General features: G+C 43.5%; 1 protein-coding gene across 3 annotated transcripts in view; it reads left to right on the top strand.

Moving 5' to 3' along the window:
- ETV6 (ETS variant transcription factor 6) overlaps positions 1–20,585 on the top strand; it is a 127,398-nt gene extending 106,813 nt beyond the window's left edge. For all 3 annotated transcript variants that reach the window (XM_018919714.3, XM_009095097.4, XM_018919715.3), the window contains 3 exons: positions 10,937–11,079; positions 13,390–13,490; positions 16,674–20,585. In XM_018919714.3, coding sequence (XP_018775259.1) covers positions 10,937–11,079; positions 13,390–13,490; positions 16,674–16,779 — 350 coding nt within the window. In that variant the 3' untranslated portion in view covers positions 16,780–20,585. The remainder of the gene's footprint in view (positions 1–10,936; positions 11,080–13,389; positions 13,491–16,673) is intronic.
- Positions 20,586–23,147: the final 2,562 nt, after the last annotated feature.

Below are 23,147 nucleotides of genomic sequence, written 5' to 3'. Positions count from 1 at the left end.
TGGCTAGAGTTGATTTTGAAAATTGTGGTTAACACAATATGCACAAGCCTTTTACATAACTTTGTCAGAACTGGAGGTCATTATGTTGAGATGACCAAGAAGCAGGTTTGCATCTCCTGTAAATACACCAGGCAAAGGATAAACTAAGTAACTCAGGCATCAGTAGTCATCTAGTTAACAGCTTGTGAAAACATGAAAAATATTAAAAACTCCCCTCAAAAGGGGAGTTCAGCAGAGCAGTTTCATGGAGAGTTTTCCCTACCGGAACTGCTAATTCAAAGCAGCAACACTCTTGGTAGTCAAGTCCTAACTTGGACCCTAGCAAGCAGGCATTCTATATATGGCTTACTTTTTTTCAGTAGTTGATCTTGGTTGCCCACAAACTATCTCCAAGGATATCTCTCTATGTGGGGTGAAAATAGATACCTTTTTTCTCTTTTTTTTTTGTTTATACAATTGCAGTTTAAATCAAGAGGGGCACCTCAAATTAGCCCTACTGCAGACTGGAAATTCTATTCCCCATGAACCTCAGACTGTGAAGGTTTTGTTATCAATGATTTTAGGGCTTTGATATGTTGTAAAAGGTACTTCCCCAAGGTACAAGAGGCAGTTATAGGACTATTCAACTATAACAGGGTTGGTTTCATCCCAACCTTTATCACAGAGAGGTTGTCTTAGAAACATCTAAATTAAGGTAATGGTGTGGTGGTATTTACCTCACTTTTGATTTCTTAAAACTCACTAATACAATTCTGGATATTTCTTGTGAGGGGGGATACATTGCTGAGCAGGTCCCTGAGATTTCCATCTCCCAATGTCTTTTTCTATACCAGCTCTAGGACTGAAAGACTTGTTCACTAATCCACAGCATGCTGAAATCTGAAGGCAGTTGAGTCCTGTGCCTGGTGTTATCTATCAGCATGCTGCTCTTATCAGCTGGGTTACCTTAGCAACTGGGCTGTATCTGACTTTATGAGCTGCTGGATTTGTTTCTTCCCCTTCAGGAGTCAGAGAAAAAGCCAGGCAATGTTTAAACTGTTGGAAGGCACATTGTCTATCATTGTGTTGGTTAGGCTCATAAAGCCATTGACTGCTGTTGGAATGAGGATGGACAGGATTCTTACCCTGCTGAAGTCGTGACAGAGGGCTGGCTCCAGACTTGGTCCTGGTTTACCTCAGCCTCTCAGTGTGCCACTCATCCTGAGAGTACAGGGGTGTAGCATGAACCCCAGGGACCTGTGGCAAGGCATGTGTAAGTGACATCTCAATAAAAACAGTCTGATGGCTGAAACCAAAAATGCAGTCCCATGGTAAGAGCACATCAGCTATCAATGACTCACATTCTGCTGAAATCTACAGAACAGCACTTGGGATGGGCGTAGGCTCTGAGCATGGGGAGGTCTTCCAAAGGGGTTTGATTGTTTTGTGTGGGGACAGAGTCATGGATTCTCCTCCTTTGTTTGAAAAAATTACTTATGTGGGTGGGGAAAAGACAGGAGAGGACACTGGAATACCCTTTTCACAAATCCAGTGCTTTAAAAAAGTGCAAATCAACTGGTACTTTTTTCTGTTTATACTCTGGAGTTGGGCTGGAAAGCTTTTAAATGAGGATAAGAAAAACTCAGCTGACTGAGCTGTCAGATTTGTACCGACAGACATTTAGAGTTTAAACATGAAAAGACACCAAACCACTTCAAACCACTGCACCTCAGCAGTGTCTCCTCACTGCTTAGCTACTAGGACCAGAGCCCCAGTGCCCATGTCTGCTCCAGATGTGTCCATGGGACATTTACAGCTGTGTCACATCATAGGATAATCTTCTGGGGGTTTTTTTACTCATACACCAGCAAAATCCTTTGTGCAAATGCGCCACATTAGTTTATTATTTACAATGTGTTACAACACATTAGTTTCTTTTTCGTTCTGTACAAAACATCTGTCCAGGCACAGTTTGCTATGCAATGGCATATGCTGGCTGGTAGGGAGGGAGGGAGGGTGGGAAAGGAGGCAGTGAACAATTACACCTCTGTAGTGAGGAGGGCAAAAACCAGCATCAAAGCACAACTTAGAAGTTACAGGTTTTGTAACTGATACCATTAGCCCTCACAGAAGGGCTGGAAAAAATGATTTAAAAGTTAATATTGGGTACTATGGAAAGATATTTAAAGAATAATGTAGACATCAGGCAAAGACAGCCACAAAGGTAAATCTCTTAACTAATTTGCTGTCTTGATATGATAAGATCACCCACCTAGGGGACTGAGGGAAAATAGTGGGTGTAGTTGTTCTGCATTTTAAGGAAGCCTTTTTGTCCTGCCCCTCACAGCAGGGTTGAGTTGCATGGCTGTGGGATGAGCAGGTTCCCAGTACACTGGGTAAAGAACTGTCTAAGGGCAGGGCTTAGGGGGCTGTAGTGCATGGGATCACATCTGGCTGGCAGTGTTCCACAGGGCTCATTTCGGGGGACAGTCCTGTTCAATGTATTTATCAGTGATCTGATGCAGAAGTTGAATGCACCTTTAGCAATTTTACTGATGGTACCAAAGTGGGGAGATGCTGTTGGCTCTCTTGAGGGACAAGATGCCTTGGAGAGGGGTCTGTAGAGATTGGAGCATTGGGCTGTGATTGATGGGATGAAATCTGACAACTCCAGCTGATAGATTCTGCACCTTGGGTGGAGCAGTGCTGGTCCCAAATAGAAATGGGGAGAGAAATGTCTGGGGAGCATCCCTGCACAGGGGAGTCTGGGGGTGCTGGTCAACACCAGGCTCAGCATGAGTCAGCAGTGTGCCCTGGCAGCAGGAGAGCAAGCCACATCTGGGTGTACCAGACGCACAGCTGATCTTCAGGACAGCACATGACATTGCTGATACCATTGGAGCCTACCTGTGTACCCACCTAAGAATGCCAAGGCTGTCTTCTCCACTGTCATGAGTGATGAACCCAGCAGGATGTGACAGCACAGAAGTGGCTTTGGTGACACACAGACTTTGGGGGGCAGCTTTGACAGGATGGTCGCAGCAGCTGAGCAATTTCAAGTTATCGTCTGGCAACAGAGAAAACCAAAGCAGTGGTCACTTGGGCAGTTCTAAGTGATAGGAGTTCAGTGGTTGTTTCCCAGTGAACTAACCTTCCTTCCTGTAGGGCAGCAACTCATGCAGACAGATTGGAGCCCTGCAAGAACATAAAAATCCTGGTGTAATGTTGGCCTGTCACTTCCATTTGGATATGACAATGATAATGTCACTGGCCTTGTTTCATCACTTGCTCTTGCAGCTGTGTATACTTTTACATTTCCACTACATGCCATGTCTCTTGGAGCCCCTGTGGAAAGCCAGACTGCTGAAGAGACTGAAGTGTGGATGGGAGTCAAGCTCATAGAGCTCATATTCATAGGAGTTTTCATTGTAACCTTGAGAGTCTTCTTAACATGGCATTAACAATTAATTTGGGCATGAAAGTGGGCCTTCCCTGCCAATTTAACTAATGACACTTAAGCTCAAACAATGGCTGAATAGCAATAGCTTGGATAGGTGGTTGTAGATGTTCTGTGAAGTGTCTTGTTTCCCAGCTGTCTCATTCCTACTGCACAGTTACAGGAGCAGAAATTGCAGTCTGGGCTTATTTAGGTCTACTCAAAAGCCAGGACTGAGCAAGCCAGAGGAAAGCTCAAGTGTTTAGATCTCATTCTTGTCATTACTGTACTGTAGCACCCGTTTGCATCCCATGGCTAGACAGATAAGTGGCTTCAGAGTACTCTAAACATCCCTTGGGGTCAGCAGGATGTTACACTCTCTTTTAAGAAATTTGCCTTTTAATGGAAATAGGTTCCTTATTTTCCCTGTGTACTGCACACTTCCTTCAGGCTAGAGCTGTTTCAGTAATTCAGATTTTCTTCTACAAAACAAACTTGAATCACTTTGAATCCTCTTAGTTAAACCAGGAGAGAACACTGTTTGTTTACAGTGTTGACACTACTCTTCACTGTCTCCAGAGACAGGCCTGTTTCAGTCTGGCTTTAATACCAATCACTTACAAGCACACACATCAGTTTATGTGCATTAAAATGCAGGAAGGGAAGGGAAGGGAAGGGAAGGGAAGGGAAGGGAAGGGAAGGGAAGGGAAGGGAAGGGAAGGGAGGAAGGGAAGGGAGGGAAGGGAAGGGAAGGAAGGGAAGGGAAGGGAAGGGAAGGAAGGGAAGGAAGGGAAGGGAAGGGAAGGGAAGGGAAGGGAAGGGAAGGGAAGGGAAGGGAAGGGAAGGGAAGGGTTTGGCCATATCTCAATATGGAATTTTAACCCCAAGAGGGGAAGGTCACATCTGAGTTTTTTGCAAGGGACCCATCAGAAATCACCAGTTTATGGCTTATGAGGTCCCTTCAGGAGGGACTTCCTGGGAACAAACCAGGAGTTGTGTCCTCCAGCCATGCTCACACCTCCCATAGTACTCTGGGCTTTCTGAGAGAACACAGAAGTGAGGTTCATAGGGAGCAACATAATACAGACTGGTTTTCTGCACTTGGAAAAAGCCAGAAGTCTAAACCTAAGACTGAACTGTTCAAAAATAGTAGAGATTCTCACATTGTGGGGTTAAAAATTATTACCCTTATTGGGAATGCCTTTGCTGCAATTAAGTAATTCCTGCTTTTGCCAACTTCTCTTAAGTACAATTCTGAATGTAAAACATCATTCTTAATTGTTAAATTCCCATCATTAATGTGTTTGGCTGGTCTTCTGATGTCAAAGAGGCTGTGAGGTGTTTGTAAGAAGTGCATATGAAAAGGCAGAGGTTGAATTTCTTTTCCAGTCATTGCCTTTCATGAACAATAAAGCTGAGGAAAAGCCACAGGAGAATCAGAGACAGGTTTCTTTAGCAGGAGTCTTTTCTGCCATTGTGGTGGACCAGGAAAAGAAAGCACTTGAAGAGAATACTGAAAATGCCCATCTATTTGGTGGGGATGGGGGGATGGAGCAGAAGAAGAGGAGAGGAAGAAAAAATACAAAAAATACAGTATTTTTTTGTAAAGACAGATACAACTGTCTTTAGCTTTCAAAGTCTTCATCTATCAAATGGTCTGTGATCCATCTATTACACATTCCTTGTGATTTCAGTGCTCTTTTCTACAACCACATGAGGTATATTTTGGATCCTTCTTCCCTGTACAAGTTTTTATTGCCAAAGACAGAGCTTGGCCTCATCTTGCTCTGTTATTTTTACAACCTCACAGTACAACTGTTAGCAGCATGACTGTCTCAGGTTTCCTCTCTCCTTCTGCCTGATCTCCCACTTTGTGTTTGGGTACAAGACAGAAGCAACATGTAACTGTTGTATTGTGTGATCTGGCAACCTCTTTACTCAGCCCCAGCTTGAATTTACTGAGCTGAACAAACAGTTGTCTGTCAGGAGGTTTCTCCACAAAAAAAACATTGGCTTTACTGTACCAGCTTACCATTCTGCTTCCAGCAGCAACATTTCACAGAAAAAAAAACATTTTCCCTCAGTGACCTGGACATGGATTAACAGACATTGATGACCAGGATGCTCCATCTCAGGACTGGTCAGTGCTCCCCCAGGCCTCAGAGCCATTTGAACCCTAAACCGTGAGACTTGGTTATTTTTTTCATTTGGTTTTCTCTGCTAAAATGAACATGTCTTGGATAGATCTTGAGGCTGACTGTGTCTCAACACAGCACAATGCTCCTGCAGCATGTCTGTTAAGGAAACTCCCCAGTCAGACCATTCCCAGGACTCTTTTGACAGTGGCATTCCCAAGGTCAGAGAGTTTCTGGGACTGAAAGCCCTTCCCCATCTCCAGTGACTGTGAATTACATCAGTTCATCATTTTGACACCCTGAGTATCACCATGTTGTCTTCACACACACTTCAGGTGTACTTAGAGAAACTAGAGTGCCAGAGAACTTGCAGGGTTCTGTTCATTAGTTTCAGTTGTGAACAGCCATTGTTTGTTTCACTCTGAACAAATGCAGCTGAAGCACAAATCAGCTTGTAAAACAAACAGGGCTGAGCTTGGGGAACTCTTCAGCTGGTAGAAATCACAGAACCATTTAAGTCAAATGATATCATGCTGGAGAGATTTTAGGCTAACCTACACAGCAAGGGGTAAGGCCTCAGCTGATGTCAGAGGGAGTATGACAACATTCCTTTGGCATCTCTTCCTGTGTGGAGCCATGTTGGGCTCCAAGGCAATCATCAGCCAGATCAAACATTTTTTATATAATGCTCTCCAGTGCAAGATGTGGGTGGGTCTCACAAAACATTTCTGTGGTTACAGAGGGTTTTGGTAGTTACTTCATGAAAAGGGCCAGCTCTGCACCATGGGTCCCATTTAAACAACAGAGGGCTCAGATAGAGCCTCTGCTTTAAGGAATATTTCAGTGATGGGGAATGTTATATCCTGAACAAAAGAGGTCTTCAGCATGCATATGCCTATATTGTTAACAGCATTATTTAGTTCTAGGGAGCACAGATGTGAGACCTCTCACTACTACAACATGAAGATGACCTTGGCCAAATGATACTGGAGAAGTCATTTGTAATGGCTGGACAAATATCAAAATACTAGAAACCTAAGATCCATAATGTTTCATTTACAGATCATTCTGAGGTGGCATTTCAATTCTAAGGGATATTTATTACTATCATATAGCTATTAGGAAGTATTTATATGCTGGTATTCTTTAGGTGTGTATTCAGAAGACTCTGCCTAATCAATTAATAATAGCATGGGTTTTATTAGCAGGAGTGGGAAGCTGCTGCCTCTTGCACATGTAGGGCAGTGCTTATGTCAGACAATCTGAGAACCAGCTAAGTACTCTACACCTTATCACTACCATGTACATAACTGTAAAAGTCCCTCTGGAAGCATTAGCTGTAGGAGGAAGGTTGTAGCCATACCTCTCTGTTTGAAGCTGCAGTTTGCCCTAATTCCCAGCTAATTACATAGCTCAGACTTGCTCAGTATTACAGCTGAGAAAATGGTAGGGCAAGAAAGTGCCAGTGTTCAGGAGCCCTTTCCATGTTGATGAGGCCATTCACCCAGTCCATCTTCCCACTCCCAACTACATCACCTTAAAGCCTCTCAGGCCCAGCTTTATCTGCAGCTGAATCTCTGTAGCTGCAGAATGTACAATGTTCAACCATCTAAGTTCACTTTAAAAAAGAAGTTTATGTGTGCTAGGGGGAAATGATGTTTCCCTGTGCTAGGGAGGCATAGTTGCTTTCTAAGTAAACTTATTTTAGCCAAAAGGCAGGAAATCACAGCATGCTCAAACAATTTAGGTACCAGCCCTGACTCAACTCCCTGATTGAATCTCCCACACTTTTAAACTTGCTTGGCCTCAGCAGCATCCATGTGCTTTTTGCTATTACTCACTAGCCAACACACACCCCTCATGCAGCAGCTCCTTCAGAGGCCTTCTGACAGCCAAGGAAGAGATTGAGTCTTCATGGAGTCATTTCCACCATCCAGACTTCCCTCATACTAGTGATTGACATTTACAAAACAACCAGCCACGTACAAGTCCTTCTCTCCATTTCCTCTGTCCTTTCTAAAAATACACATCACACTTTTGACCTTCCTGGAAAATGCAACTTTCTGTATCATAGAATCATAGAGCATCCTGAGTTGGAAGGCACCCACAAGGATCATCAAAGTCCAACTGCTGGCCCAGCACAAGAATCCCACCCTGTGCCTGAGCACGTTGTCTGTCATCTCCAGCAGCCTTTTGTGGAGGTGCCTCTTTTCCTAGCAGAGAAGCTCCTTTTAAAAGCATTTTCTAGCATCACCTCTTCTTTGACCAATTTCACAGCTTGCAGATGGGCTCTGCTGTAATCCAAGCTCATTACAGTCTCTAAGAGTTACCAGGTAGCCTGGACTCATTGTCTCTAATGTCTGTTAAAGATGGTAGATTATTTAATTAGTGATCCTCTGTCAGGGAGAACCCTCCACACCTCATATTTTTTACTGTGCAAACTGTGGGGAAAGATATGTAGGGTAACCATTTGTGGTTAAAAACAAACAAAAAGCCCTTGAGTGCCTGTTCCTAAGGGGGTCCCAAGTGAAACTAGAAGGAAGGCAAGCTGTTTTAGGTCCTGTGCAAGCAAAGCTCATACACAGCTAAGGTGTGCTGCAAAGCATCAGCTGCTCTAAGATAACTAACTTGTGCTTGGACCTCTCAGCTCTGGGGAGAAGAAATGTGGCAAGCCTGAATCTCTCCTACTGGTGTTTAATGCTTTTTACTTCCTATTTGCAGTGGCTGGAGACACAGTTACCACAGTTGCCCTGATGCTCAGTAAATTACTGCAACTGAGTCATATATCTAAATTTGCTGATAGATAGCCATATGGTTTGAAATCAAATTTTTAAGTGGTTGTAGGAACCAAGCAGAGTTTTCAAGGATTTTCAGTCTTGTTGTTGAAGCAAACAGCAGTCTCAGATACTTGGGTGGTTGGGGTTTTTTGTGAATTCCACCAGCCTACTAAATACCTCTGCAAGTCTGAGCAGCTCAGTCAGTTGAGAATATGGGATGGGGCCCTTGATCACTTATGATTTTTCTTGTGAAGATTTCAAGATGCAGATCTGTTTCTCTCATTTGAGGTGTATTTATATTCAAGCTTTGCCTGAATCCATCCTAAAAACTAACTGAACAATAAAAAACTCAAATCTGCACTTGAATCCTAGCTCTTAGCATCTGAAGCTCTCATTGTTTCCACTTGGACATCTCAGGTTGATTTTTTTGTGTGCTTCTTTAGTTTTGTGCAGATAGGGGCCCAGGGTGTGTGTTTGAATGTGAGAGAAAGAGATTAAAAATAACATTGCCTATTGCAAATTATGAGGTGAAAGTAAAGAGGAGTGTAAACCATATCTCTGCAGAACTGTAAATATGATCTGTAATGTGCTGTAATTGGAGGTTGTCTGCCCTAGGTTGAACATTCAAGAATATGACAAAGCCTGACATTGACTAGCTGCTTCAGGAGCACCATCCCTCCAGCTGACTCCAAGGATTCTTGCACTAAAAAAGACATTTTATATACACTTCTTGCATTGGAAAAGTTCTGGAATGAATTGCACGTGTCAAAGAACCATCTAAGCAAGGCTTTACTACCCTTTTATCTGAAAACCTCCCACAATATTAAAAGGCACAAACCAGAAGAGCAATATAATCTTCCTTGTCTTGAATCATAAATGAAGTCTAGAAAATAAGGTTTTTTCTTGTGTGTGTGTGTGTTTGTGTGTGTGTGTGTGTGTGTGTGTGTGTGTGTGCAAAAACACTGACAGAAAGCCAATGAAAGAATTGTGTTTTGTGAATTTGTAAGAGGATTATTGCCAGAAATTCAAGTGGTAGAATTCGACTTCAGTTTTCAGACCTCTCAATTAGTCCAGGGAAACTTGTGCCCAGGTTTCATTTTTTAAATTAAAACCTAGAAAAATCCCAAATGGGGATGGACATTTTTCCGTGGAAAATGTTTTTCTACAAAAAATGTTAATGAAAAGAAGGCTTTTCCAAGCAAAAAGTCTTGTCTCTTGCCTTTCACATTTCTCCTCTTGTTGATGTCAGGGATGAGGTGACCATCAGGGTATATTTTAGCTAGAATGGGAACCTGTGATTTTTGCCAGATGCCATCTCTTCAAAACAAAATGCTTTATTCTTTGTAGGACTGGCAGGGAGAGAATAAAGCAAGGGCACTGGCAAACTAAACTCTGGTTTTAGAGAGAGTACTGGTGTCAGAGATACTCTTTGCAGTTTGGAAGTGGGAAAATAACTTTAAAATCTCTATCCATTTCAGGTGTGCTCACTAAATGTGTTATTCATATCCTTTCTCAAAAAGTATTTTATATTCCCATGTCATCATGCCCATTATAACATGTGCCAGCCCCAGACAGACACAGGAATAGAAGGATAGGCTGACAAAAATCCATTTTAGCATTTAGAAGCTCGATGTCTCTGGTTGGCAGCCCTGGAACAACTCTACAAGCCATTTCTCAGAGGCTGCTATTGCTTTCAAGGTGAAATGCAACCTCACAGCCACCTCAGAAATCTGGATAGCTGAGCTGTGAAAACCCTGTTGTTTCTGACAGCAGCAGTACCCCCAGCTCTGTACAATTCACATTCCATGTTCCATATTCCCAGTTATTCTGTGCTGCACACACACATTGCAAACAGGAAGTAGGAGCAGCTCAGTTCTTGGCTTCCTCAGTCTCAAGAGACTGCCATGAAACTGAAAAACACTAAACTAAAACTTAAGTGTCTGTTAGACCTTTAATTAGTGACCTAAGGAGTGTTTGCCAAGAGGAAATTTGAATTCAATTATCCAAATAGAAAGTATTTAACCTCTCAATAGCACTCAAGTAATTATAATACTTAGGTGTTGTTTCTTTTCAGGAACCTTAAAAAGTAAAACAAAAAATGAAATTGAAAATGGGAAAAGCTGTCAGTTTTATATCACATGGAGTCTACAAAGGAAAGCTGTAATATTGCCCATGCTTTAGACTCACATTTTAGCACAGAAAGGGGCAGCCTCAAGCAGGGAGAGCAGGTTGCAGGATTTGTGATTTCTCCACTAAAACAGCCAGCAACAGCATCAGGGCCAACAGTGTGAGCTTTATGTGCTTCAGTACAACCATAAACACACAACTAAGACCAGCAGGTCACCCAAGACAGCTTTTGATGAGATGGAGATGCTCTCTCAGTGTCAGGAGAACTGGGATGCATCAGAAGAGGCTGTATATTCCAGTCCATTTTGCAAACATTCCTCAATACCAGCCAAGCCATTTTCATTTCAGGTCACAGCAGCTGTTTCAGCCCTGATCCCAACTGTCCTTTCACTATACATCCATCCACCCAAAAAGTTTCCAGAATTAATCACAAGGGAAAAAAAAAAGGAAAAGTAATTATTTTCTTGCTTCTCTCTACACAGACTGTAGGTTGCTTTGGGATTATGTTTATCAGCTGCTTTCTGACAGCCGGTACGAAAATTTCATCCGATGGGAAGATAAAGAATCCAAAATCTTTCGGATAGTGGATCCCAATGGGCTGGCCCGGCTGTGGGGAAACCACAAGGTAAGGGAGCAATGCCATTTTCCTCCTGCAGCACTTTGCCTCTTGTAGCATTACAGGATTCAGTTATAAGCAGGGGGAAAGAAGAAAAGCTGGCATATAAATTACTACTGGAAAACTGTAGTCTTTTATTCTGTGTACATTAGAAATACAAAGCATCCATCCTGAAGCACTAAAATCTATTCTGCATACAGAGAACTTGTTGGTTTGGTTTAAAGACCTTTAGTTATAAATGCATGTAATTATAAAATTATAAGGAGTGCAAGAATGAAAAATCCTTCTCTCTCAAGACATTTTACCTCTTCTTCAAACCTGATGCTGAGGATATTCTGGTGAGATGGAGTTTACAAGGAGCTCTGTACTACAGAGTAGGAGCTTTCTGTGTTCCTGTCTGCAGCAACTCCCAGATTCCACAGGCTGCCCTCTGACAGGCACCAAATGCTGCATGATTATGTATTTCTTTCTAAGAGGGCAGGTCCTGGTTTGTTCTCTGGAAAGCCATCACTAATTTTTATAGTTTAGGGCCGAGTTATGTATAGATATTTCTGTATATGTATATAAGTATATTCATATGAATGTATGAATAGTCAGCAAAGAGAAATCATGCTTGGCCACTGTGATACTCACCTACAACAAAGCAATTGGCTCAGTGCATTCAGGGAGAATGGTGGATATAGCTTATCTTGATTTTAGAAAAGCTTTTGAAACTGTCTCATGACAGCTTCAAAGACAGACTAATTAATGACCTAGACAAGAATACAGTGAGGTGGATTGAAAACTGGTTGATCTGCTGGGCTGCAAAGATGGTGATCAATGGCACAAAATCCTGTCACTAGTCATTTTACCCCAGGGATTGATTCTGGGGGCAGTACTGCATGTCTGTTAATGACCTGGATGATGGGACAGATTCTCAGACAACGCAAAACTAAGAGGAGTAGCTGACACACCTGAGGGTTGTGCTGTCATCTCCATGGTTCTGAACATGCTGGAGATATGGGCTAATGGGAATTTTATTACCAACCTGCACATTAATAATGGGCCATGCCATCAGGTCTCATGCTGGTGTCCAAAACTGAAGCTCCTTTAGACTATTGGCCACTTGGGCAACACAGTGGCCTTTCAGCTTATAAGAAATGGAAGAAGCACAAACAGTATTTCAGGGAGGTTCCCAATGAGGAGTCTAGATTTTGCAGGGAAAACTTTGTCCCTGTCAGTGTTTCATTGCCACAGGAGTTCTTGATGTGGCCTCCCATTGCAGAGTTATTGTAGTCAGGGCAAGCAGAGGGGATCTGCTCTTACTGGGTGTTTTAGGCAGGTGGGTCAGTCTCCTTTGATAAAGCCAAACTCCTGACATGGAGACTCCCAGAACAAAAATGTGCTTCTCCTGGTTCGGCATTTCTTGCCCATGGCGAGGTGGCTGCTGTACACTCGTGCACACACAGCTCACAGCTCACAGCTTTGCCAGCAGAGTTGTCTCTCTGCTGGGAGTCTCTGCCAGACAGCAACCACTGCTCCTTCATGTAGACATAGCCTAAGGGGCTGATCCTCCTCTTCCAAGTCCTTAATTTGGGGACAGCTCTGCTGCCAGTGCCTATCGCTTCTTTCTTGTGACTCTCAGCTTCAGCAGAGCCATCTCCTCTGGGGGCTGAGGAAGGTTTTAATGAATCATCTCACACTTGAGTGTACCTCAGTGCTCTGGCCATGGCCTTTGGGGCCAACAGCTCCCAGAATGAAGGGGAGGATCTGTCACAGAAACAGATGTGCAACCCAACAGGTTTCTTGTTACACCTGTGTAACAAGAGGAGAAACAGGCTATCAGTCCCCACAGTGTTCTGTGAGCATTAACTGGTTAATGCAGGGGAATCCCAGAGGAACAGTGCTCCAAGCAAGGATTGCTGACAGATTCAGCCTATTAGCCACTACTCCCAGGCTTTTACAAAAGGTGTTTTCATTAAGAACAGGCCTGTCACATCCCACTTGGCATGAGCATCTCCCTCCATCTAATGTCTCCTCTAGTTAATTGTGTCTTTTGTTATCTGTGTTCCAAGAAACTGTAGAAAAGCCTTGCTTGGAATTCTTGTTAAACTCCTTGCTTAAATTGCCCTGTGTGGAAAGAGACCCACAAAATTTAGGTGGTGAGGGCTGTGGAGGCAGAATGGGCCTGCAAACAGCAAAAAATGGTACATGTAATTTCTTGGACTGTCTTGGTTACTTTAGGTAGCTGTGATAGTTATGCAACTCATTTTGGGGCTTAGGAAGGTTTTAAAGAATCATCTCACCATTTTTTTTCCTTTTTTCTTTTGAAAAAAACAGAACAGAACAAATATGACTTACGAGAAAATGTCCAGAGCCCTACGCCACTACTACAAACTAAATATTATCCGGAAGGAGCCAGGACAAAGGCTTTTGTTCAGGTAATTTTCTTTCTTTGCCATTTCTTTCTATGGATAGTTAGTTTTTGAGGATGGAAGATGGAATTCTGTGTGGGATACCTCATTGCCATATGGTGAAGATGGCCATATATTTGTGAAAGCTGTATAGAGCTGTATGGAGCAGTGCTTCCCAGCTTTTAAGGCAGTCACACCAATTTACAAAAAAAACAGGTCTGTCTCAATGATCAGTGGAGACAATAGAAGTCTTTTCACTGTTTTGTGCAGGCTGTGCCTTGTTTAAGACCTTAGATAAATGGGTTTAGTCAAACTGCTGGAAAACCTACCCCAAATGGACTTCTCAGACACAGCTGCCTGTGAAAGCTGAGCAGGGATCAGGCATTTCCTCCAGGACATCACAGAAGAGAAGCACTCAATGACCACGTCTTTGGTGCTGCCTTGAAGGAAGAGAGGGAGCTGCAAGAGCTGTTCATAAAACCCAGCACAGCTGATTGGATGATACAACCAAGAATTTAAGAAATAGAACCTGAAACAGCATTAAAGAAGGGAGCTCCTTGTACAAACTTGAGTGCAGATGGCACAAAGTGAGAGCACTCCACTCCTCTTCAGACAACACCAGCAAATCCTAGTGCACATCCGACCCTCAGAGCACTAAACTCAGACCAAACACTGCTGCCAGTGGCCTGGATCTAGCAGTGTGTTTGGACATGATAACAATAGGAAGGCAGTCTTGGAATTTGTTTTCTTAAATAGCTAACAGAACTGCATTAGCATTCAAACTCTGTTCAGCTGAAAAGGGTTCTCTGGAATGACTTGTTTATGTCAGCTCCTAGAAGGAAACGTAGATGTAGGAAGGAGAGAAGGAAAGAAGCAGTCATGGGCAAAATCAAGTGTTCAGTAGTAAATTTTTTCCTGGTGGAAAGTTAAAACAAGGTTGCTCCATCAGTACCAAGGGTACCTGTATCTCTGTGGCCTTGTGTGAAGACTGCATTGTCCTGGGGGAATTCCTGATGCTGAACATTGAATGTGCTTCTCTTGAAGCTTTCCCTTCACTGGGGGCATATATGAAACCAGAGTCCCTCTCTTCTCAACCAGGCTGCCTGTTTTCTCAAAACTATTGTAGCTTAGTGCCCTAGGAGACCTCAGTTGCTCTGTCAGACTTGGCCAATTTGACCAACAGATTCAAAGGTCACCAGAGAGCATAAAATATGAGCTATATAAACTTCAATTCCTTTGGAAACTGGGAAAAAAAAAACCAGCAAAACATTTCTTTGCACAATTCCCAATAAAAACTTTTTGATGTTGTTTTCTTAGACCTATTTATATCTGAAGAGAAAAATAACAGCTGCAAAAAATCAAGTTATTAATGCGCCTTTCTTGGCTATTCCTTGCAAACAGAGAAATAATAGGAAATGTGACTTTATGTGCAGGCAGTTGTCATCTGCAGATATCTGTATGGAGCTTTAAGATGGAGTCAGAAGGATTTCTAATGGGTTGGCTGGGTGTCTTTTGCAACAAAATAGGTCACAGATAGTGTGTCTTAATTTTCATGCATTCTGGGTTGGGTTGTTTTTTGTTTGTTTTTTTTTTATGTAACCAAATGCTATTAGAAATGCTCACACTGTGGTTTCCTTGACATGGCTTAAAACACAGACCAGAAGGAATACCCAAAGTCCTGTGGTGCAGCTCACATCAGCCCATGCCCCACGTGGAAAGGGGAAGGTGTCCCATGGCAGTGGGACCACACTGTGTTTTGATTTCATTGTCATACAAGATCAACAGGACAGTCACAGGGTTTAAATCAGGGCACAGTCTGGCCGTGGGCTTTGGTGCAGTGTGTAGCCAGGCACTGATTCACCACTCCTGCATACAAGTTTTTCACCACTGTAACACTGTTTGTTGCAGCAGCATTTTTCCAGCAGTGACACAGCAGTGAGTCATAGCCCTTTTTTTCCCCCTAAATGCATATATGCACATGATTTCCAAAATTAGAAGGGATGGCAAAAGGTTAGTTCCAGGCTATGCTGTGTTTGCTGAGAGGCTCTAGCAGTGACCATTCTGAGTCAGTGCTAGTAACAAGGCTCCTGCTGGTTGTTTTTGTTTTCACTGGGGCAAGAATACTGAGCATATCATCAACCTGAAATAAAATCAGCTCTTTCAATTGACACATTTCATACTGCTGCATGTTAACCTGTACGTTGTTAATGAAAGACTGTGAAATTTTGTACCACTTCCAGCATAAACATCTTTCATCCTAATTTCTCCAGAAGTGCTTGGGAGTTGGGAAACTGATTTGTGTTGAAACTAGTGTTTCATCCTTCCTGTGCCACTCTCTCTTCCTACATCATAAAATTGAAAATGAAAAATCAGAGACTTTCTGTGCTACCTCTGTGCAGTAGTACACTCTGTGCAGTGTCCTGGCAAAAACCAACACTGCCGCTTAAACTGCAGGCTGGTGGATGTCCTTTCTCATTTCTTGCTGCTGCCATGCCTCCCCAGAGGCAGTTTCTGTCTCCAGCACCCTGCAGACTTACTGCCTTGAGACACTGGTGCTGGGAGCCATGGTACTCATTACAGAGGATGCTGCCTCACTGCAGTCACACTTTCTACAAGCACACAGGAAGAGACTGTCACTGCTTACCATTCTCTAGCCCTAAACCTTTTTCCTTCAGGGCTTTTTCCATTCCTGGAACTTGTTTTGAACTGGACCTTGACTTTTCCCCCCCTCTGTTCCTTTGGTGTTTCATGTTCTTCTCACTCACCTACACGCAAGCCTGCACAAACCAGTAACCCTGTGCCTCCCCACACCTTGCAAGGGCTTGTGCTTTGAAATATGCTGATCATAAACACCTTTCATGTCTCTGTCACCAGACACCACACATGAGTGTACCTGGGCCAAGCTGTCATCTGACATGAAAACAGCAAACAATATGAGGGAGAAAAAATAAATATAATTCTTTGGAAAAATCAGTGGGGTTTGTTCAGATTTGGGCCCTCAAGAAGCCAGGGTAAAGGCCATTGATTTCTTTGTTTCCTTTCAAAGTATGGAGGGGGGAAGACACCTGGGGAGAAGCTGGGAAATACCAAGGTTTTGGGAGGATACAGCAAAGATTATCTTAGGAGCTGTAGAGCTCAGGGGTCTCAACAACTTGATGAAGATAAAAGCTGAGACCCCTGAGAAATGCACTTGTTTCTCTGTTTTTGCAGGTTCATGAAGACCCCAGACGAGATCATGAGTGGCCGAACAGACCGCCTGGAGCACCTTGAATCCCAGGAACTGGATGAACAAATATACCAAGAAGATGAGTGCTGAAGGAAACAGGTGCAGCACCTCTGTGGGTCCAGGGGAGGAACATCAGCCTGACGGTCGGCACGGTTTGGGAGGGGAAGCAACAGCACAGGAGCAGTACTTGAGGTCGCTGCTTAGCTTGAAGACCACGCAGGACCTGAAGCACCTTAACAAAACAAACTCACCGGCAGAAGTGGTGCTGGCAGGAAAGCCAAGGGGAGAAAGCCTGGACTTATGCACTACTTCACTGTTCCTACAAAATCTCCCTTGAGTTTTTTCTTTCTTTTTGGTTTGTTTCAGTTTTGGGGTTTTTTTGTCATTTTTTTTCCCTAATAAACATGCAGTTTGACTTTCCTTATCTCACATAGGACAAGACATCAGATTATGCTTCTTTTTTGGTTTTTTGTTTTTGGAAGGCTTTCCTATGGAAATAGAGTGCTCTTATTTTCTGTGCAAGTCTCATGACACAACACTGCATAAACAATAGCAACACAGAAGGGATTTGCTCAAGGCTTCCAGTTTGCTTGGATCAATTTATATGTGCTGCCACTGGGAAATGTGTTGAAGCTACCAAAAGAATTTCTCACACATACCTGTCAAATGAAGAGGAGACACCCTTCAGATGTAGGCTGGGCTGTCATCCCAGCATAGCTTGGGCTCACAAAGAGTACTCTGAGTGGCTGTTAATTGCTGGAATATGGACCAAAACCAATCACCTAAGTGCTCCAGAGAGGAGAAAAATAAATGTGACAAACCTCTGCAAGTGACTATCAGTTAACATTTTCCCTCCTTCTAGCAAAGAAGTGGTAGAATGGAGGAGGGGGAAGGGAGGGTGGGGACAAATACATATATATGTGTGTATATATATCTAAAAGTTCCATATATATATATATATAAAAATATATATGTAATCCCCCCAGTATATTCACAATGCAGAGTTGTGCATTTCAGTTCAGAGTTTTCTATAAAAAGAAAGACTGAAGCATCTGTAATTACAGAAGGAAGGGGTGTTTCTCATACCTGCTAGCAATTTTGGGATAAAAGGTGAAGGACTGTTCCTTACATCATAGGGAGAAAGCAAAGGGACTCATCACATGGTTTGTATTACTCAGAAGCCTCTCCAGGATCATTTTGTGCTGCTGGTGAGGTAGATGATTCACCACTCCAAAATCTGATGTTAGAGAACTAGAGACCAAATAGCTATACTTATATCTTGTAATTGATTTTGGCTTTGTTTTGGGATTTGGTTTTGGGTTTTTTTATGCCTCCCACTGCCCTCCCCCATCCTACAGCTCTGCCATCAAGGAAGCTTGTCCCAGCTTGCCTGTTTTTAACATGATTTAAGAAAAGAGAAAAACAAACCCTACAGCTGTATTGCTTTCTTGGTTTGGGGTCTTGTTCTGGTTGCAAGGTGCCTCCTTTTGGTTTGCTGCACTGAGGGTGCTTGGCATGAGGCAAAGAGCTATGCCTAGTTTGGTCACAGAAAGCTCAGCAGTCCTTGATGCCCAAACAAGAGAAACTGCTGGCCTGTTTAATTTCACAGCTTGGACCATCAGGACAGGAATGTCTGTGGTGTCCAGTGGTCCATCAGCAGGGGTCTTTTGAATGGAAGGAAGATCTAGCAGCAGAAATGATGCTTGCAGAGGGAGAAGGTTTATAGGAAAACTGCAGGAATCACATGGTGCCTGAAAGAAAGCACGTGCACAGCAGTGCATTAAAAGCAGAAAGCCTCTTTAATGGAAACATAAAAGAAACTAGATCTGGAAAAAAATCAAAAGGCTAATCTAATCCATTTCAACCAAAAAACAAGGTACATTCCCATGATAGAGCTTTTATCAGCTATTAAACCAACATGACATTTGCTCTTTCCACGTACTTAACAAGAGGGTTAATCTATCCAGGGAAAAATGGCACTCTGCAATGAACAGTGTCCGCTGTGTTTAAACAGAGATAGGCCAATCTCACCAAAGACTTAATATTGAGTCACAGGTCGTAGAAGGAACAGCTTTGTTAAGGGTGTAGATAAGCATCGTACAACAAGGAGAGATTTTTCTGAGCCGGTATCTGATGAGGAATGACAGGGTGTACATTTCTCCCTGAGCTTTTCCCAGCCACGTATTTCTATAAAATCACAGTCAGTAAGTTACAAGTCCCAGCACACCATGTACTTGATCTGCTCTGCCTAAAAATAATGGACAGTGTTTTTTAGCAATGTGTCACCTGTCTCTGGCGTGACTCTGAAGTCCTTGGAGCTCATGAGGTGTGAGATTGGGAGACACTGGGATTTCAGTAGTGACAGATCTGAAACCCAAGGTCCCTTGAGAGCAAGGGCCCAAGGAGTTACTCTGTCACATTGCTCAAGGGCCCCCAGGTTGCAGCCAGGTCTCAGGAGCTGGAGTGAAGTGGTGAATTTGACAGATGGAGTATGATCAAAAGTACCAATGTAAAGAAAGGCTCTAGCTGGATCCTTGGGTGTCCAGTGGTAGAAAGAGAACGTTTTTGCAGAGGATGATTCATTCTCTTTACTGCTGTGGTCTAGACAACTGCATACCTGCATTATTTTCTTCAGCCTGCTGTTACAAGATGGTGAGGGACCAAAAAAAACCAATAGAGACTTTCTGCATAAAGTGCTCTGATGAGTCACAGCTTTTTGTCATGGCCAAGGTGCACACTGCAGAATACAGAGAACCAGAGACAATCCACCCATTTCCTCACCATTATCTACCAAATTAAGTCCATCCTCAGCACTGGGTAAGACAGGAAAATCACACATTGTCCAGTAGGGAAGCTTCATAGTGGAAATCTTCACCTTCACAAAGAAATGCAATCACTTCTACTTGCACAATCTAAGTCAAAGGGAAAAAAATGTTTGTGGCTGTTGGAAACTCTTCCCAGTTCACACATAAAGGACATCTTAAGACAATGTCATCACAGCAACAGAGAAGGAGTTCTCTCAAGGCTGATGCTATTTGGAATGAAAGTAGCCTTTGACCTTGAAACAGACCAGGACTGCAGGGCCTTGGGGCCTGTTGTGGGAACTGCAGGATTTGAACTGCTCTTGGGGTCTTTGAAGTGAGTTTATTAGGTATGACTAAAAATAAAAAAGCAGTGGCAGACTAGAACAGCTGCAGGAGGGAGATTCCCATTGACCTCACTTCCACTGGCAGATCCATGGGAATGCGAAGACAGCATTAACATCCTGAGCCATAGGAATGCGTAGCTGCCTGCCAGGGCTAGCAAAGGTAACACTGTCTTTCCACCAACACTGACACCTGCCTTCCTCCCCTCCCCGTTTCTGATTTCCCAGTGTAGAATTTTGCCAGCAGCAAAACAGCCAAACTGTCTGCCTTTGCCACCAGAGCAAGTGGGGAAAGGGAGAAAGCATTTCATCCTTGAAGACACACAAAAGTCACCTGGACATGCTGTGCCTGGTTGGCCCTGCCTGACCAGAGGGGGTTTGACCAGATCCCTGCCAACCTCAGCACCCAGCAAAGGTTCTGAGTGGTTAAGTGGTTATGCAAAGGTTAAGTGGGACCTTCATTGTCATCAGCTTGCTACAAGCCTCAACAAGCCACAGGTCAGTCAGGCAGGACATGCTGCAGTTCCTCAGCAGAATATTTTCTTGATTAAAGTTTGAAACCTGTTGACTGCCTTTCCATCCAGAGAACACTACTGGGGCCCTTTCTGTGAACACTAAGTTGCTGCCATCCTCCCCATGTTTCAAACTCCATATGCATTCTCCAGATCTTTTTTGTCAGACTGCAACTGTACGCGAATCCAGAGTTTGAGGTCTTTTTTAAAAAAAAATAAAATTCTAGTGTTTTTATTGATGATGGCTTTTGTTTTTTTAAGGTATGGGGCTAAGGGACTGAATCAAATGAATGTAACAAAACAAAACCAAGCCTATTCTCAGGGCCAGTGAGTTGCAAATAATTTTTAAAATGCTTGTAATTACATCATCTCAATAAAAAAATTTAATATAAAAGCAGGAATGCCAAATTTGTTGGTGCAATCATTGCTACAAGGCTATTTCTTTTTACCTAGGAGTATAGCACACAGAAGCTGTTTTCAGTCAGGAAATGAAACCTGCAGGCTCCCCCTGCCCAAACACGTATGAGCAGTGCCTTGATCTTCCCTGGGAAGTTGTGTTCAGAAAAGTCAAGGCTGTTCCTTGAAATATTTACTTTGCTGTCTGTCCTGAGAGATAAGCCAAGTACCCCTATAATGACTGGATGTGTGTACCTGGTTCTCCTTCCTTCTCTTGGAGTGGACACAGAAGAAAAAAGAAAAACCAAAAATGAGTGGTTGTGATGACTGATGCATCTTTTTAGCCCGCTTAACAGGCCAGATCAAAGACTGGAGAGAAAGAGGTTTTAAAGAATATTCATCTTTGCAAACCAGTCTAGGAACCCAGCCCTCTCTCTTCCAGCATAGCAGACTGTATTTTCAAGTGGTCATCCCTAACCAGGAGGTGAGGGGAGAGCAAGATGAGGTGGCACAAACTGCTCCTGTCCCTGTCTCCTGCATGGTGGGGTTCCTGCTGCTTTTGACAGTGTGAGGCCTCTGGAGGGTTTTTGAAAATCCCTGCTCCAGAGATGCCACCAAAAGCCACACCAAACAAACACATCCTTGCTCCAGAGAGGTGCCACCAAATGCCATGGCAAATAAACAAATGCATCCCTTCCCCAGGAAGATGCCACCAAATGCCACAGCAAACAAACAAACACAGCCCTGCTTGAGAGAGGTGCCACCAAATGCCACAGCAAACACATCCTGTCAGCACCACACACAGCCCACAGCCAGTGCTCTCTGGTGGGAGCAACTCAAAGAATCACAGAATGGTTTGGGTTGGAAGGGACCTTAAAGCTCATCTCATTCCACTCCTGCCATTGACAGGAACATTTTTCCCTATCCCAGGTTGCACCAGGCTCTGTCCACCCTGGCCTTGGACACTTCCAGGGTGGGAGCAGTTTCTCTGGCATACTGTGCCAAGGTCTCACCATCCTCACAGGGGAGAATTTCTTGCTAGTATCTAATAAAAACCTACACTTCTTACACTTAAAGTCATTCCATCTTGTCCCATCACCTCCATGCCCTTGTAAAAACTTGAACATTCATGTAGGCTTCCTTCAGATAAAATCAAGTCTTTTTAAGGTCTCCCTGAAGCCTCCTCCAGGCTGAACAACCCCACTCTCATCCTGTCTTCTTAGGAGAGATGCTCCAGCCCTCTGATCATCTTTGTGGCCCTCCTCTGATCTCATTCAACAGATCCATATCTTCATGGCAGGTTAAAGTGTTTGGATCCCATCTACAGCTCAGGATGACCCATGACAATCTGGCTGATGTGCGACCTAAGAGCACTCAGCTGCTCCTTGCTCAGTATTTGTTTATTTTTGTTTCCTTTCACTGGTGTTTTTAAAACACAAACAGTAAGCAGTAAGCAAACCCCTTTTTGAGCCAAGACATCAAGCAAGAAGGAAACAAGGTGTGTTCCACCATAATTCAGTCCCTTAAGGCCATTTTCCTTTAATTTTAGAAGAGGAAATAGACGTATCCTACACCTTGGCACAGCTTTCTTTTGCACTCTGAACAATAGCAAATGCTGCAGGTCAAAGGCATAGTGGAAGAAGTGGTTTTGGCTATTGCTCCAGTGAGGATTGGTCTCAGTTCAAGAACTAGTCTTGAGTTCAGAGAACATCCTTTAGATGCCCTGGGACAGAAGAGGTACAGCAGTGCATGTTCAATGTATCTTCCTTCCCATTTTCAAAACTGACTGAGCTGCAAAGGGAAGTTCCCAGGCCAACACCAGCACAGGGAACATGGACAATGCAGTGGTTTGCAGACTACAGCTGCCACAAGCATGGTGGTGCACGATTCCTCCATCCAGCTCCCCAGGACTGACCAGGAGAGATTTTGCAAGGGTGTCAAAGAAGACCTCAGTCACTGTCCACACACCCTGAGGACCTACAGAGGCTGCTGACAGCAGCATTTTTTAATTATGCAGGAAGAAATGTTTTCACTTCTTCCAGATTGACGCCACCTCTGAGACACAAGCAAACAAGAAAATGCTGACCTCAGTTTGAAACCCAAGCAGCTTCCAAGCAAAGCAGAAAGAGGCACTTAGGAAAGATGTGAGGAAAGAAAGGATGCACTGCCACAGCACAAAGCCCAAAACCAAACGTGCTTCACTGATCACCTGAAAGAAAAGGTTGATGTGTCAGTGTAATATTCTAACAGCACATGAACAGGTGGATCTACCACACGTCAGGTCTGTCCATACTGGATTCTCACAAAGCCAGGGATCTACTGGTTACACTGGGTTCACCACAGGCACACATTGCTCAGTTCTGCTGAAGCCTCCTCAACAGGCAGAACTGGAAGCTGAGCTAAAT

The sequence above is a fragment of the Serinus canaria genome, chromosome 1A (assembly GCF_022539315.1).
Source record: "Serinus canaria isolate serCan28SL12 chromosome 1A, serCan2020, whole genome shotgun sequence".
Taxonomy (NCBI): domain Eukaryota; kingdom Metazoa; phylum Chordata; class Aves; order Passeriformes; family Fringillidae; genus Serinus; species Serinus canaria.
Note: the sequence above shows the minus strand (reverse complement) of the source record. Positions and strands in the feature narration are given on the sequence as shown.